The 16387-nt window shown below is 40.7% G+C and overlaps 1 protein-coding gene across 2 annotated transcripts in view; it reads left to right on the top strand.

Moving 5' to 3' along the window:
* Nucleotides 1–16003, top strand: part of LOC128377216 (disheveled-associated activator of morphogenesis 1-like) — a 51118-nt gene extending 35115 nt beyond the window's left edge. For both annotated transcript variants that reach the window (XM_053337127.1, XM_053337126.1), the window contains exons 4-25: nucleotides 3110–3181; nucleotides 3760–3854; nucleotides 4233–4566; nucleotides 4660–4770; nucleotides 4871–4974; nucleotides 5492–5558; nucleotides 5658–5775; nucleotides 6667–6805; nucleotides 7009–7067; nucleotides 7169–7356; nucleotides 7463–7774; nucleotides 7863–7970; nucleotides 9388–9485; nucleotides 9577–9661; nucleotides 10004–10110; nucleotides 10854–10942; nucleotides 11273–11441; nucleotides 11646–11753; nucleotides 12072–12132; nucleotides 12236–12367; nucleotides 13570–13740; nucleotides 14488–16003. In XM_053337127.1, the coding sequence (XP_053193102.1) occupies nucleotides 3110–3181; nucleotides 3760–3854; nucleotides 4233–4566; nucleotides 4660–4770; nucleotides 4871–4974; nucleotides 5492–5558; nucleotides 5658–5775; nucleotides 6667–6805; nucleotides 7009–7067; nucleotides 7169–7356; nucleotides 7463–7774; nucleotides 7863–7970; nucleotides 9388–9485; nucleotides 9577–9661; nucleotides 10004–10110; nucleotides 10854–10942; nucleotides 11273–11441; nucleotides 11646–11753; nucleotides 12072–12132; nucleotides 12236–12367; nucleotides 13570–13740; nucleotides 14488–14700 (2940 nt within the window). In that variant the 3' untranslated portion in view covers nucleotides 14701–16003. The remainder of the gene's footprint in view (nucleotides 1–3109; nucleotides 3182–3759; nucleotides 3855–4232; nucleotides 4567–4659; nucleotides 4771–4870; nucleotides 4975–5491; nucleotides 5559–5657; nucleotides 5776–6666; nucleotides 6806–7008; nucleotides 7068–7168; nucleotides 7357–7462; nucleotides 7775–7862; nucleotides 7971–9387; nucleotides 9486–9576; nucleotides 9662–10003; nucleotides 10111–10853; nucleotides 10943–11272; nucleotides 11442–11645; nucleotides 11754–12071; nucleotides 12133–12235; nucleotides 12368–13569; nucleotides 13741–14487) is intronic.
* Nucleotides 16004–16387: the final 384 nt, after the last annotated feature.

The following is a 16387-nucleotide window of genomic DNA, read 5'->3' as shown; positions in this document are numbered from 1 at the left end:
TAGATCAACCGGAGTTGCTTCCCAGCTACCGCTGAATGTGTCCGCACATTTTTTTACTGCAGTGTTTCTCAAGGCCGTAGGTATGAGTGTGTAGGATATCCTGCCCCGACTATTATACAGACAGGGCAGATGCAGATTTGTTAATCTTTTCCTAAATCCGGCTGCAAAGTCAAGGTTTATTGAGATTTAGTCTGATGGAGGGATAGTTGGCATGTCGGTGTACAGCGCATTAAAGTCAGCACAAAAACTGATTTTAATGTGAGTATTACACAGGGTAAGATTAGGCAAATCAGTTAAAATATGTATATATGTATAATATGTAATATGTTTTTTATGTAGTTGAAAGAGTCAAACTTTAAATGGGATCTGCTGTGTGTTTTGTCCCTGTTTGACTTTTATATTGTTCAAATTAGGTGCAGAAATTAAAACATGTCTCCTCTTGTCATTGATGACAATCGCTGGGCCTTACAGACATTTGACATATGTTCTGAGACTTGTTGACTCAGTGTTTTATGTCCCTATATACGTCAGACCACCAGACTGAGTGGCACAAAGTAGTACTTTAGCGATTATGGGACTCATGACAGACAAAAAACCCCACAATGGTCAGAATTGAAGCAGCAGATGCTGAGTTATCCTGACTTTTATTCCTCGTATGAGTCAAGCTGTAAAAACACTTGATCCTACGTTTCCCATAATGCAACTCAAAAGAGCCTTTCATTAAATGCTCATGTCTTTCAAACTTTATGCCCCCAGTTTGTAACACAGGGTTCCTGTTATAAATTTGTTGTCTCCAGGCCCAAGCCGAGCCTCGTGACCTCATTATGACATCATGAGGGTTATTTCCTCACTTTATAAAAGCTCCTCCAGGGCTGCAGAAGACAGTAGACATGTGTTTTTGTAGGTGTTGTACTAATCATGAGTATAACTTTATATGGGGCTTCAGTCTGAAATTGTCCACTTTAAAGTTGTGTGTATGTGTGTCCTTGTGTGTGTGTGTTGCCTACAGCTCAGCTTGATTTATGAAGAAACTATAAATTACTTTTGAGTGGTTGAATATGATAAGAGACCACCAGCCATGATACTGGCTTGTGTCATGGCCTCTCAGGTTATAATATATCTGTATTTCTCATTTCAACCAAAAACTCTCACTTTGTTTAAGTACTGATGCACTTACTGCGCAGCTTACTTTGGCTGAACACAGCATCCACTCGCCAGCAGCAACAAGGCGAACGATGGTGAGAAAATGATGGATATGGAGACAGCCCGGTTTGTTTTTCTGTTTCTGCCGTGTCCTAATTAGTGGCCTCATTAGGATCAGTCTCCGGGCCTTGCGTAGCCTCATAAGGTACATGTTTCAGTGTTAGTGTGAAGGTGGAGGAGGGTTTATACGGACCAGATCTTTACAAGCACCATCAACCTGCAGGAGGGAGGAGAGGCAGATCACATCAATACTGCTGACTCGGCAGCATGCTCTGGCCCCGACCCAGACAGATACAAACCAAGCATCTGAGCTCAGAGAGGAAGGCTGGGTGTGTGGAGCAAATAGGGAAAGGAAGTGCTCACTTGTCCAAAGCAAACAGGAAGACGTCACTTCCACTGGTGCAGCTTTTGTATGTGAGGATAAGGAGGAAGGTGGGGTCACTATGAGGTGGACCCTCTTTTTCGCCAGTCGCCTTTTGGCTTACACGCCCCTCAGAAGTTGGGCTAGACTGGGAGGAGATAAGTCACTCAAAGCAGCAAAGCTTTAGCTGTTTGGTTTGGCCGGGTAGCTAAGCTGATGAAATCATGCTGCAGAGAATCAATCTTCTTCTTGTCAGCTCTCCTCTACATTTGCCAAGAGGCAGATTTACTGATCTGGTTGTTAGGAGAGATTTTGCAGTTAAGTTTCAAATATCATCACACACAAAAAAAAGTGTTTAACTTCTGAGAGGACAGAGCTGTAACTGTCCTCGTACCCCTAAATATCTAAGATTGATTCCTGCACCCCTGTGTCTTTATTTCCTAATGCTTCTTTGATCTTCACTTTCTCAATTGTGGAAAAAATAAATCCCCCTTAAATACACTTCCCATTTTCCTCTCTCATCATTACCCTAAATAAACTGTAGACATGTCAGCGTTTGAAGAGAGCGCTGGGCTGAAAGTTGAAAGACTTCTTAAGATGCAAAAAGGAAGAAGTCCCACCTCTGCATCTATTCCACTAATGGACTGAACTTCTTCCAGCACCCGGCGGGTCAAGTTGGCAAGATCTGACCTTCCTGTCGCTGTAAGATCCCCGTGGACCAGCCAAAGCCTGCATTTTCTGTCAGAGCAGCCAAGTCTCTGCAGGCCGCTTTATTAACTGACGCCCAATTAGTTTCTGATGGTCACAGCTCGCTTGTGCTTAATGGAGCAAGAGTTAAAACGAAGGCCGGGAGGCCTTTTATGTACAAGCCAAGTTCAGGGTCAAGTCATTTTCTCCTCAGTGTTTCCCTCAAGTTAGAAAATTAAATCATCTTAGACATTTGTTGCAGTTATTTTTCTTTACTGTTAATAAGAAAAGAGTCTGTCAGGAGATTAATCTCAGCATAAGTCAAGGCCTGTCCTCAATCTACAGTTGAACATTCATTTGCTAATCTTGAGATTTTCTCAAGCAGCTGTGCTCTCTTTTCCCACTTCTCACTGAAACTTGAATGCTGGAGGATAAAAATGGGCCTGATATCTGTGTCGTCCTACTTTGAGCTCTTGATCCACTTTTGGCTTTTGGCTATTTATGAGCCGGACCTTCTGTTGCTTGTGTGTTTGTCAGTGTTTGTATGTTATGTCTGTCAGAGCTAATGAAGTGAAAAATGATGGTATGAAGATCTCCGTCTGCTTTGTAGTTACACTTTGATGTCTTCAGACATGTGACATGAACCAAATAACAACTTGTCCCCTCATGTGACTTTCTGAAATATTTCCTTGAAGCATCAAGTTCTTGTGTAACATTTTCCAATCCAGATTAAGCCAGTTAATATTCACAAGCCGGCCATAAAGTGAATAAATATTTTTTCTTTATATTCTTAAAAAAGAAACCCTACCTGTGTCACTTCACATCATTGCTCACTCTCTGTCATTCTCTGTTTTTCAGGAACAAGAAGAGAACAAAAGTGCGACTAGTTGGCCGGAGTACTACATTGATCAGCTCAATTCAATGGCAGCTGTAAGTAATAACATGACCTTTTTTTTGTTTTTAGAAAATAATAATGGTTATAAAATATTCCTGGAAATATTCCTTCCTGAGGTTTCGCTCTCTCTCTCTTTTTTATTTTTTTACTTGTTCCAGAGTTTTTCCTCATCCAAATTTAGGGTTTAAGGTTTTAAATTATAAAGCCAAACAAATCTTTGATTCTGGGCTATTAACTAAATACAACAAAATATTGAAAAAAAGTTAGCCACCATAGCAAATAGGATATTTTTAAAAAATATTTAGATTCTTTTCCAATAGCAACATGACACAAAAATGTCCTTAAATAATAACATAATTGCACACATGTTTTCTGTCACGTTCAATTTCACCCGCAAACCTCGTATTTTCTCATTTGGCAGTTTGGTTTTTATTATTTTTATTATCACATGATCCTCTCATAATAAAACCAAGGAGCAGCTTTCTTTGCTTTTCTTGCTAAATCCAGTGGCGTGCACTCTGGAACTCTGTTTTTATTTCCATGTATGTAAAAATTAGCTTTATTTTGCTTGTATGACTTGGATCTTTATGATGTTCAATCTTTTGTTGAACAGAGAAAGACACTTCTTGCTCTGGAGAAGGAAGATGAGGAGGAGAGGAACAAAACCATAGAGAGTTTGAAGACGGCTCTGAGGACGCAGCCTATGAGGTGGACAGAGATGAAAACATCCTCCTTTATCCTCTTTTTTCCCCCATCTCCTCCCATCCTTTCTATATAACATCAACAGTCATCACATCTCCTCATTTAACCTCCTCTCACCTTGTCTGTCACTCTATGTACAATATGTAAATGAGTCTTTTAAGAAGTGCACACCCACAAAGGTCACTGCAGCACTGGTTAAAGATTTTTCATTGATGTGAATTTACATTAAAGCTACAGTAGAAAAGCAAATGTATTTAGTTTAGCAGCATCATATCAGTGAAACTGCAGCATCATATCAGGACATTTGTGCATTATGATTACATTTCAAATTAAAAACACTGAGATAAAATTGTCATTAATTCCATGTGTCTGCTCTTCTGTCAGGTTTGTGACTCGCTTCATCGACCTGGACGGCCTCACATGCATCCTGAACTTTCTGAAGAACATGGACTATGAGACCACAGAGTCACAGATCCACACGTCGCTGATCGGCTGCATCAAGGCTCTGATGAACAACTCGCAGGGCCGCGCACATGTGCTCTCTCACTCTGAGAGCATCAACATCATTGCCCAGAGCTTGGCCACAGAAAACATCAAGACAAAAGTGGCGGTGCTGGAGATCATGGGAGCCGTCTGTCTGGTTCCTGGAGGACACAAAAAAATCCTGCAGTCCATGCTTCACTACCAACGCTTTGCCTGTGAGAGAACTCGCTTTCAGGTGGGTGGCAGCAAGTCACAGTGATAGATGAAGCAATTTAATAGCAAAATTGAAAAGATATTTAATGCTTGTAATGACTTGTTCCTCCTACAGACACTTATAAATGATCTGGACAGGAGTACGGGGCGATACAGAGACGAGGTCAACCTGAAAACAGCCATCATGTCCTTTATAAACGCAGTGCTGAGTCAAGGAGCTGGAGAGGTGACCTGCAGTATATATATATAGTTTTAACTTTCACACAAGAAGGTCCTCATTTCACATGGCATTTTTTAAATGTGATTTTTCTTCTTTTCAAAATTAGACAAGTTTGGAATTCCGTATCCACCTCCGATATGAGTTTCTTATGCTGGGGATCCAACCTGTGATCGATAAGCTACGTTCTCATGAAAACTCCACATTAGACAGGTGAGATGGAACCAAAAAAACAACCTCAAAGCATACTTTCTACTTTGGAGTACTTTTCCTGCTTCAGCGTGGTGCCAATCAGAGTTTGTTTGTTGAAGAACAAACATGGAATCAATGAAGTGATACTTTGTACAGTCTGGGATCGATTTAGTGAAAAAGAACACAAACCTTAAAGTCATGCACAGAAACAGTTGATTATTATAAATACACCAATATCTCAGGTATTACAGTCTTTCCACATATTCTTTTACTTATGAATGAATCTAAATGGCTTTTTTGGGGAGTTTTTCCTTGTTGAAATAAAGGGTCTAAAGATGTATGGGGCACAGATTATAAATCCCCTGTGGCAAATTTGTGATATTCGATATTTACAAATGAAACTGATTTAAACGATCTATCAGATCATATGGCAAAATAACGTATAAGAATGTATTTGACTGTATTTCATCAGTATTTTTGAAGCGTAAGTAAAGAAGTGCAGCCTCCCTAATCAAGTGTCTCCCTCTCACGCTGTTAGGCATTTAGACTACTTCGAGATGCTGCGGAACGAGGATGAGCTGGCTTTGTCAAAACGTTTCGAGTCGGTAAGCAAAAAACCAACAAACAATAACAACAACAATCCCCTTCCTCTTGCATTATTTATAGGAGGTACTGATGAGTTTGATGTTTTACTTCTGCCGCAGGTACACATAGACACCAAAAGTGCCACCCAAGTTTTTGATCTCATCCGTAAGAAGATGAACCACACTGATGCATACCCGCACTTTATGTCTGTCCTGCATCACTGTCTCCTCATGCCACGTAAGTCTTACTTTGAATTATTCTTGACTGAAACATGGTTCACACAGACATACAGTAAATATAGTGAAATATAATGAGGCTTCCAAACAAAGTTGTGGTGTTGCTCCCACAAAATAAACACTGAAGCTTCTGGTTTGTGGCCAAAAAGATAAGTATATTGACTTTGTGCAGATTAGTCAGTGCAGAATTTGTATAAGCACATTCCCAGCCAAACCGAACACTGCACTGGCCTAATATTCAGAGTCAGGGAATGTTGTTGGCTTTTATTTATTCTTGTCACTATTTTTAAGCACAATTAGCATAAATCCTGATTACTGTCAGCCAGCTTTCCCACATCAACTCACTTGACAAAGAGCCACCAAGCAGCTGCAGGAGCCATTTCCTTTAAAACTCACCTTCCCTTTTAAAAAATGTCCTTTTAAGAGACTCCCTGTTAAAATCCTCACCTTTTTTTAAAAGGAGTGTAATTAACTCTTGCTTCAACTCCAGTAGTCATCATGTGATTGTACACTAGAGTTAATAAACTTGTCAGTTTGTGATTTTAGAAATGGGTATGAAAATAATATAATGATGCTCTAAATATACCAGTAACACGATGTTTGCGTATGTTTTCAGCGTTTTCAGGAGAGATAGCAAAGCGACAGTAAACATGTTGTCCCTCATGACGGATGTTCTGTTACCAATCTGTGATAAATGCATGTGTCACCCTGTTGGAGTCTCTTGTGGGCTCATCAGTGTAATTTTAGAAAATGTGTTGACCCATAGTTTATTTCTGTTATATCATAACAACCACTTTGCATCCAACGTCTGAGATATTAATGGAGATGTTAATCAATATCTTAGAGGTGAAAACAATAACAACTTTCTCTCTCTCTCTCTCTCTCTCTCCAGACAAGAGAAGTGGGAACACAGTGCAGTACTGGCTGCTGCTGGACCGCATCGTCCAGCAGATGGTCTTGCAGAATGACAAAGGTCACGACCCCGATGTCACACCACTGGAGAATTTTAACGTGAAGAACGTTGTCCGGATGTGAGTGCTCCAACTGACACGAACAGGCCGACACATGAATGGGGGCATGAAACAGATTGGGGAATGTAGAACAGTGCTGTGTTTGATGAGAAGTTACAAGACGTGCTCAACATTGTTGGCTCAAAAATAGTTTTCCTTTTTGAAGAGCAGAAAAACAATTGTTGCTATTCAGCGTGGAGTTTATTATATCATCTTCTATGCAGGCTGGTGAATGAAAATGAAGTCAAACAGTGGAAAGAGCAGGCAGAGAAAATGAGAAAAGGTGTGTATGATTATAAAATGCTTAAAGTGTAATGAAGCAATGAAAAATTCACACAAGATGAATAAACTGCAGCAACTCACTGATTTGACTTCTTGTCTCAGAGCACCATGAGCTGCAGCAGAAGTTTGAGAAGAAGGAGCGCGAATGTGACGCCAAGACCCAGGAGAAAGAGGACATGATGCAGACACTCAACAAGATGAAAGAGAAGCTGGAGAAAGAAAGCACTGAGCACAAGAATGTCAAACAACAAGTTTCTGAGCTCACTGTCCGACTGCATGAACTCAGCACTGTACGTTTTCTTTTACATTTACTGCGTCGCCTTGGAAACCACTGTCCTGTGTTATTAAACTGCGGAAGGTTTTAAACCTCACTGGTGTTATATTTGCTCCCCGCAGAGACAGGCTGCTGCTGTTGTTCCAGGCGGCCCACCCCTCGCCCCCGGTCCTCCTGGAGGACCTGTGCCTCCTCCACCCATGCCAGCATTCGCAGGTCTGTGCCCACCTCCCCCACCGCCTCCTGGGGGCATGATGCCTCCTCCACCGCCCCCACCCCCTCCTCCAGGTGGGCCCCCGCCTCCTCCTGGACGCCCACCAGTCGGAGGAATTCCTCCACCGCCAGGAGCACCCCTGGGACCATCTTTGAAGAAGAAGACCATTCCCCAGCCAGCCAATGCACTCAAGTCCTTCAACTGGTCCAAGTTGGCAGAGGTGAAAACATAGACAAGAACTGTAGAAACTTAAATTTATTTTCTGAGACTTGACATTTGTATAAAATGATTTATTCTCTTCTGCTCAGAATAAACTAGAGGGCACCGTTTGGATGGAGGTGGATGATGCCAAAGTTTTCAAAATCCTGGATCTGGAGGACATAGAAAAGACCTTCTCAGCCTATCAGAGGCAGCAGGTACTGCGTTTGTTACTGTTCTCCTCTTCATCTCACTAACTGTCTAGTGCCGGAGAGGGCTGGAGGGTAGATTTGATGGGGTGGGTGACAGAGGGGTCAGCTGGCTTGCATTTTTTGGATTCAGACTTGGCTTGTGTTTAGATTTTCTTGATAAATGTTCCCATTTTGCAACTTTTGATTTCTCAAGCACAGCTGGTGAAAGGGGAAGGGAGAGGTCAGATGATTTTTTACAAAAAATGTTGTAAAAGTCATCGTGAAGTAAGAAAAATAAAGCAGAAGGGAGAAATTGCTATAGATCGATTTTGGGGTTGATTTAATTTGAATCAAAACATTTGTGCTTGATTTTTCTCACGTTTTGAATGGAATGCAGTTTTTCTGTTGTGGTTTTGATCATTTTGCCATATGTGATTGAAAATGCATGAATGAGCTGCTGAGAATCAGCTATTTCCTTCTTGTGGCTTCAGTGTGCAATTAGTTAAGCTCTAGAAAATCCTAATCAGTAGTATCGTCTGTTTATTAGTCATACAGCACGGAAAGAGCACGTCTTCTCACACTGTAGGTAAAAAAGTTCAACATGTCAACAGGCTGATGTGTCTGTTTTTCTAGTCCAGCCTGAAATAATTGTTGTCAGTTCTCAAACCCAAGCTTTAGCACATGCTACACATATGATGATACTTGAAAGGGTTTGAAATGAGTTTTTTACTTTTATCATGTCATACATATTTAAAAAAAAATCTGTGATAATTGTTTGTAGTCTGTAGTCCTGATTACTTCCTTTAAAAAAAAAAAAGACAAATTTAAAAGTAGACACAGACAACAGACCAGTTTGTTAAGTATGCAGCATGTTATCTATACGCACGCAACAATCAACAAGCACTCATGTCTCACTGCTGCTCACTTCATCACTGATGATTGGTGTCTGAGTCCCGACTGAGCTTTGATTCATTCACTGTTTGTTTTATGGGCTGCAAATCACATAACTGCTTTACTTATTCTAATGAATGCTTACATCTTCCCTGCTTCTTGCCTGCATTTTAGGACTTCTTTATGATCAATAACAGCAAACAGGTGAGTGCACTTACCGTACAGTAGTTTTAACTTTTTCCCTTCTTTGTGAATGTTACACTCTATGTCTTGTTGTACCTTCAGCTACGTGTTCTTAGTTCATTTGTGTACAACATAATATTAACAACCTTTGAGACTTTTCTACTTGTCTTTGTTCGTTTCATGTGTCGACCCTGCTGTGTGACCCCGATCTGAGCCTTTCAACTGTATTTTCAGCTCTTGTTTGGGATATAACGTATACGTCAGTCTTCACTGTTGTGTATTTGTGGGTGACCATTTGCAACAGAAGTGTTAAAACAAATCACCCATTGCACTCCTAACATATGTCTTTTTTCCATGCTGCCTCTCACAGAAAGAGGCCGAGGACGACACACTGAGCTCCAAAAAAGTCAAGGAGCTGTCAGTTATCGACGGTCGCCGAGCACAGAACTGCAACATCCTTCTGTCGCGGTATGCTTTTTTACAGCATTTTACAGCAATTTGAAAATAAAAATACTAAAACTAGACAACTTATGACCAACTTATCTGTTGTGTGCTGCAGCCTGAAGCTTTCAAATGAGGAGATGAAGAGAGCCATTCTAACCATGGACGAACAAGAGGACCTTCCCAAAGATATGCTGGAGCAGGTATGTAATTTTTTTTTTCTCTTTAAAAAGTGTTTTAATTGGAAGTGATCTGATTCCCCTCTTACACTTAATGGATTCAGGGTGAATTATTTTGGAGGAAAATTGCATTTAGCTTGTAGAAAAGTTGCAAATTAAAGGACCAGTCTGTAGGATTGAGTGGCATCTAGTGGTGAGGTTGCAGATTACAACCAACTTTTTAACATATTAACAAAACTCCATTCTCTCATGTCAAATTCCTGGTTTCTTCAAAGTGATACGTGTCAGTGAGATGCAGTAGCATTTTCACCCACCAGTGGACACTAACAAATACAGCTGAATGACTCCGTGTTTCTTCTCTATCAGTTGCTGAAGTTTGTTCCAGAAAAGAGTGATGTTGACCTGCTGGAGGAGCACAAACATGAGCTCGACCGAATGGCGAAACCCGACCGCTTCCTCTATGAGATGAGCAGGTACTTCAATCATTTAGTGTTTTCTTTGTAATTCACTGTTCAACAGCTACTAATCTCAGATATGACAGAGCAGCACTCTGCAGATGAGGCCTGTGACAAACAATAGCCATTGTTTCTTCTTCCTCAGTGCTGATAAGTGAAATGACTTGTGGGTTTCTACTTCGGCGAACAATGGGTCTCTGTGAATCACTATTTCTGAATTGTGTTGGTGAATAAATGGAGTCAGTAATGTAATAATAGTATTTATGTTGCAGTTTTGTAAAGAAAATCATGTAGGATAAAAAGGAACAAAGGAAACATGTCACAACTCTGCCACTAACTGCTTTAATGCTGAAACACAGCAAAACCAACAAAGCAAAGAACAGAAAGATAGAAATCCGTTAATAATTGACTGCAGTTTGACAATTTTTCTCATTTTAGATGAAAAATGTACTCCAAATAGAGATTGGGCTGGAGGACAGATGGCACTGTGGTATTCATTAGCTGCAGAGTTGGTGGTTTATAAGCTGAAATTAAAAAAAAAAAGAAAGAAAAAGCCAAAAGTAAGCTTTGTTACCACAACTAAAGTGTTGTACTGTACATGCCATTTACCGAGCACACAGGCGGCTTGCTTTATGTTGTTCAAGCACAATGTCCGTGTTTGTGGCATTTATGTCTATATTTGTGGATTTCCCGGTTTATAATTTAATATTTTTGTCTATTTCTGTTTGTTCTCTGACATGCGTTTTCCATTCCCTGTCCAGAATAAACCACTACCAGCAGAGGCTGCAGTCTTTATACTTCAAAAAGAAGTTTGCAGAGAGGATAGCGGAGCTCAAACCCAAAGTTGAAGGTGGGAAAAGTGTCATACACCTAGTGATAGTAACCTAAATACATTTTACAATACATTTTACAATTCAATACATTTTTGATAAAAGTGACAGGAAAAATATCTATCTATATATCTATCTATATATTTTAAGTGTGGAAACTATTTCTTTTAAATCATCTGTACAGCCATAATGATATCCTCTAAAATCCTTATGTTTCATGTTTTTATGCTTTTGATATTTACTGAAGAAGAAATGTGGCAGCTGCTCAGGCAGATGTTTTGAAAGACTAAACATAAATCACTCAGGTACCTTGGATCCACTACAAACTTGACATCTCTTTGTTTTCTCAGCTCTGACAAAGGCGTCTAAGGAGGTTTTACACAGCAGAAACCTGAAGCAGCTGTTGGAGGTGGTGCTAGCCTTGGGAAACTACATGAACAAGGGTCAGAGGGGGAATGCTTACGGCTTCAAAGTGTCTTCACTCAACAAGATCGCTGACACCAAATCCAGTATCGACAAGTGAGAGCACTATATCAATTCATCCATCCAAACTTTTGCTAAAATTGCATGAAATATATAAACTTCACATGTGGATCTGGGAATGTGATATCAGCGAAGCTCCACATTGTTATTCATATCTCAACCTCCATCATAAAAGCAATATATTTCACATTTGACATATTAATTGCGTTGATGGTTGGTTGTTCGTCTGTGTGTTTGCAGAAACATCACTCTCCTGCACTACCTGATCACCATCCTGGAAAAGAAATACCCCAAAGTCCTGATGTTCCAGGGAGACCTGCAGAGTATCCCAGAGGCAGCCAAAGTCAAGTAGGTGGAGCCTTTTAGAGAAGTGGTTTACAATCTGGTGGTCAGCACCAGGATTAAATTGAGGGGATGCAAGATGATAAACAAGATTGGAAATAAGAAAATAAACATTCGGCTCCTTCAATTATGTTTACTCTTTCAGACGTTTATCTAATCTTCACTTCTAAATAGACCAGAGGATCGCTGTACCTCTTCATGCCTCTAAAAACTATTCAAATTACACAATCTGAGAAGAAAATCTCAGTTGAACTGCTCGAAACAGATAAACACATTATCCTTCCATTCTGTTATTAACCATCAGCTTTCTGGATTTTCTCACAGCATGACTGAGCTGGAAAAAGATATCGGCAACCTACGAAGCGGCCTGAAAAGTGTTGAGAATGTGAGTCACAGTTATGATATAATGTTTTAGTATTGGTCATGTAGTTATAAAATGTTCATTACATGACTGTGTGTTTCTCTTCCTGTGTCCTCTTTACTCTCAGGAGTTCGAATACCAGAAAAAGCGACCGCAAGAGCTGGGCGACAAGTTTGTGTCTGTTGTGAGTCAGTTCATCACTGTGGCCAGCTTCAGCTTCTCCGATGTGGAGGACTCTTTGACTGAGGCCAAAGAACTGGTAAGTCCCTGTGTGACTGTACTATTTGTTTTTGCAGACCGGACAAAACCACTGACACGTGTAGATACAGACGCTGAAAGCTTGCATCCCATTTCCTCCAAGCGCAGCTGTTTCTACATGCCGTACTGACCTCATAAGTCACCTTTCTAGGAAAGCTCACAGCAGGAGTGAAGTGTTTCAGCTTCCTGCTACAGCACCACTGGCACTTTATGGGTCAGCCTGCTCGGGGTTATGTGTGCAACAAGAGTGAAACCAAGAACAGAGCCCGAAGGTCGGTTATTGTTTTAACACAATTGTGATGCACAAGAAGAAACAAACGTGGATTCTGCAGATTGTCATTTTATAAGAAATGAGCTCCATTAAACCGTTACAACTAGAAACCTGAGCGTGTTCACCTCTTTAGGAGAGTGCTCGACACCCTGATGTTAGATTTATGTGTGTGTCCACATTTAATGGTGCAAGGCAGGAAGAGTTTTTATCTTGAGCATGCCCCCCCGCCCCACTCAGTGTCTCAGTGTGTGTTACATTGACCTGAGTGCTCAACTTGTCACATGGCAACCATTAGTTTCTGTGAATCATTTACGGTGTCCCACAGTTAAATATTTGAATGTTTACAGTGGTCCTCTGTACTCAAGATTGGGAACCAGAGAACCTGCTGACCCTTTAAAACAGCTCTTTGCTTCTGGAAAAAATTCACATAAAAGTGGGTTTTGCATTTTTGTCACATGCAGAAATCATATTGTCACTTGAAGAGATGCGAGGCAGGAAAAGATCTCCAATATCATCACAAACAATTCCATACACATGCAGCAAAACATAAATGAAGCATTCGTTTAACTGATAAATATTTTTTACCTCTTGATAGTTTGCATGCCACAGATGGAGCTGCTTGTAACATACACATCTTTGAAGCTATATGTTCTCAACTTGATCTCACATCTGGATGTTCTTCTTTTAACCCAACAAACACGTTGCCTTAATTTGGACCCTGGCTCCAGTCTCCGGCCTCAGCTGTAATCAGTAGTCGGTCAAATCCAGGTTAACATGGCCTTCAAAGCCCGACTTCTGGTACCCTGCTCTGATTTCAAAGAGCTGAGACCTAATGAGTCCCCTGTAAAACAGTCAAAGACGGATAAAACACTCTTCTACTGTGTCCTGCTGTAAATCTAATCCTGTGTGCCCCCTTCTCTCTTGTCCCACAGTTCCTGAGGGCAGTAAAACTCTTCGGTGAGGATGCCAGCAAGATGCAGCCAGATGAGTTCTTTGGCATCTTTGATCAGTTCCTGCAGTCGTTCACCGAGGCTCAGCAGGAGAACGAGAACATGCGGAAACGCAAAGAAGAGGAGGAGCGCAGGGCCAAAATGGAAGCTCAGGTATGTTGTCGTTTTCACATGATTGTTGGCAGAAAAAAACAATCATTATAAAAGACTTATTTGACCTCTGGAAACTGGAGTCACACGGGAGACTGTATGACTTTTGAACAAGTTTAAAGTTTAATTCATAACCAATACAAGTACAACCTACCTTGGATCATTCAATAAAGTGGCATTTAGCTGTTCCAGCCTTATTTGGCCTGTAGTTGTTCTGTATGATATATGTTAGCTAATGCTAGCTAGTTTTAGTCAGCAAACTTTAGATCAATATTGCTCTTGCTAAATGTATCACCTGATTTACGCCTGGTGTTAACATGTGATCTGTGTCTAAATATCCTAAAAGGTTAGGATTATGTGATTAGATTTCAGATGGATGTTAACTGACTAATGGAAATATCCATCCAGCAAGTTAAAAGGTCACCTAACTCCACCTCTTCCTTCTATCTTAAGCTGCACATAAAAAAAGGTCTGGGTGGTTCCATGTTTGTTGACAAGTCCATCGCACCAATGTGCATATTGAGATCCATTTTACAACAGTATGCCAGGGACATTATGGTTCATAGCTGACACTCTAGCCCTCCACTGTGGTTGTCTTTAAACCAACTGACTCTGGAGAATGTGGTGAAATGTAATAGTGTAATATCCACTCCGTGGTCGTTATTACATAGTCTTGCTTTACTGTAAAGGTTAATAAATTCAAAGTTACTGTTTCTGTTCTTACAACAATCTTTATTCCTGTGTCACCAGCTTAAAGAACAGAGGGAGAAAGAGCGTAAGGCTCGGAAAGCAAAGGCAAACGGGGAAGATGATGGCGGTGAGTTTGACGACTTAGTGTCAGCGCTGCGATCAGGCGAGGTCTTCGACAAGGACTTGTCCAAGATGAAGCGCAACCGCAAGCGCATCAACAGTCAGACGACGGATTCCAGCAGAGAGCGACCGGTCACAAAGCTCAACTTCTAGGCGGTGGTTGAGGTCATCATCTTTGTTTCTCCAGTTCAGCTGCCCTCGCCCCTCCTGCTCATTAGTTTTTTTCTGGGTTGAACTGACACTCACATTCCTCAGCACCCTCCTCCATTCCCACCCAGCACGGCTTGATAAACCATGGCCTCGCAACATCACCATGGAGCCACACACACACAGCACAACATGTTAAGACTTTCCATCCTCTGAGTTTTTGATGTTAAACGGAGCAGAAGCCAAAAGATGTTAAGAGCCAAATCAGATAGTTTTAAAGACGTCGTCGTGCAGGAGGAGGATGTTTTTCCCGCTGAAAGGAGCTCCCTTCCAGGTGTAAGAGATGCTCACTGTTTGCTAGGATCCCTTCTGTGCATTTTTTTGTATGTCAGAATCTATGCACAGAGTGAAATGTGCAGCTAGTAGACTTCTTCCGGGCTTGATGCTCGATCTAAACAGGGAGATGATTCCATTAGAAAAACACAAGGGGCCATTTTGTACGGACTGATTTCATAGATTGAGAGGGGCTGCTTTCACATGCCTGAATTGTCCAAGTGATCATTTTTGAGAGAAAGACTGAATCTGAACTTCATCATTATGCTGCTGTTCACTCACAGTCAGAACTATCCCAGGACTGAGACACTGCATTACCAGATAAAAGTGGTTTTAACTGTGAGCGACACAGCTGAGAAAGCATTTTGTTTTTTCTATTCAACATTATTGACGTGCAGCATTTATATATCTGATCACTGTATGTTTTATTTTCCTGTTAAGAGCTGGCCTTAACTCTGTTGATTTTAATTGTTGAGTGGGTACTCTCCAGGCCTGGGCCTAATCTGCAATTTCTCAACAAGTGTGGACACTCGTGTCATAGATTACATATATCTATATATAAGGTTGCGTGCTTGTTACACATGCACATATAAAGTCATAATTACTATGCTAAATGCCATTAAAACCCCAAATACCCGATCAATGCAATACACTTGTTCCCTCTCTGATGGGAGTGCCCTGCTTTAAGTTTTTACTGAATAGATTCAATGTTTCCTGCATGCTGGCTGGATTTACACTGCAAAGAAAAAAAAAACACAAAACAAAAACTCTGATTTTAACTCTTTTTGATCCACATGTGATATTTTCATTCTTGTAGAAAACATCAGATGTGGATGAGACACCTTTGATTTTAATTTTCCCACTCAGCTGTGTAAATCCATCCAGTGTCTGATACTGTACCTCCATTGGACTTTTATAATTTAAATATTGCCTTCCATTGTATGATGACCTGAGGATAATAAATGGGAGAAAACGTTTTGTTTTGTTGTATTTAGTTATTACTCTTAATAATAATAAAATACATACAATGATTACCACAGAGAAAGAAGAAAAGAGTCAAGTAAAAAAAAAATTACAGGCTTTGATAGAAATTAGAGTCATAGCTCCTCCTAGTGGTGAGTAAGTGCTACTGAAGAGGACTCCAGTGTGTGGTCTCAATCAACCAAATCCTGCTGTTACAACTGGGTCTAGAGGAAACCCTGGCACAACATGAAGGAAGAGTCTCCCCTCTTCCCAGCTCCCAACACCAGCAACAGAGGATTTCCAGCCCTTTTAGAGGTTTATTTTAAAATCTTTCATCTTCAGGGTGGGTTAACAGTAAAACAAACGAAACCAGTACAATCTAAAACTCTACAAAAAC

Source organism: Scomber japonicus, chromosome 17, assembly GCF_027409825.1.
Source record: "Scomber japonicus isolate fScoJap1 chromosome 17, fScoJap1.pri, whole genome shotgun sequence".
Taxonomy (NCBI): domain Eukaryota; kingdom Metazoa; phylum Chordata; class Actinopteri; order Scombriformes; family Scombridae; genus Scomber; species Scomber japonicus.
This window is presented reverse-complemented; position numbering and strand designations above follow the sequence as displayed.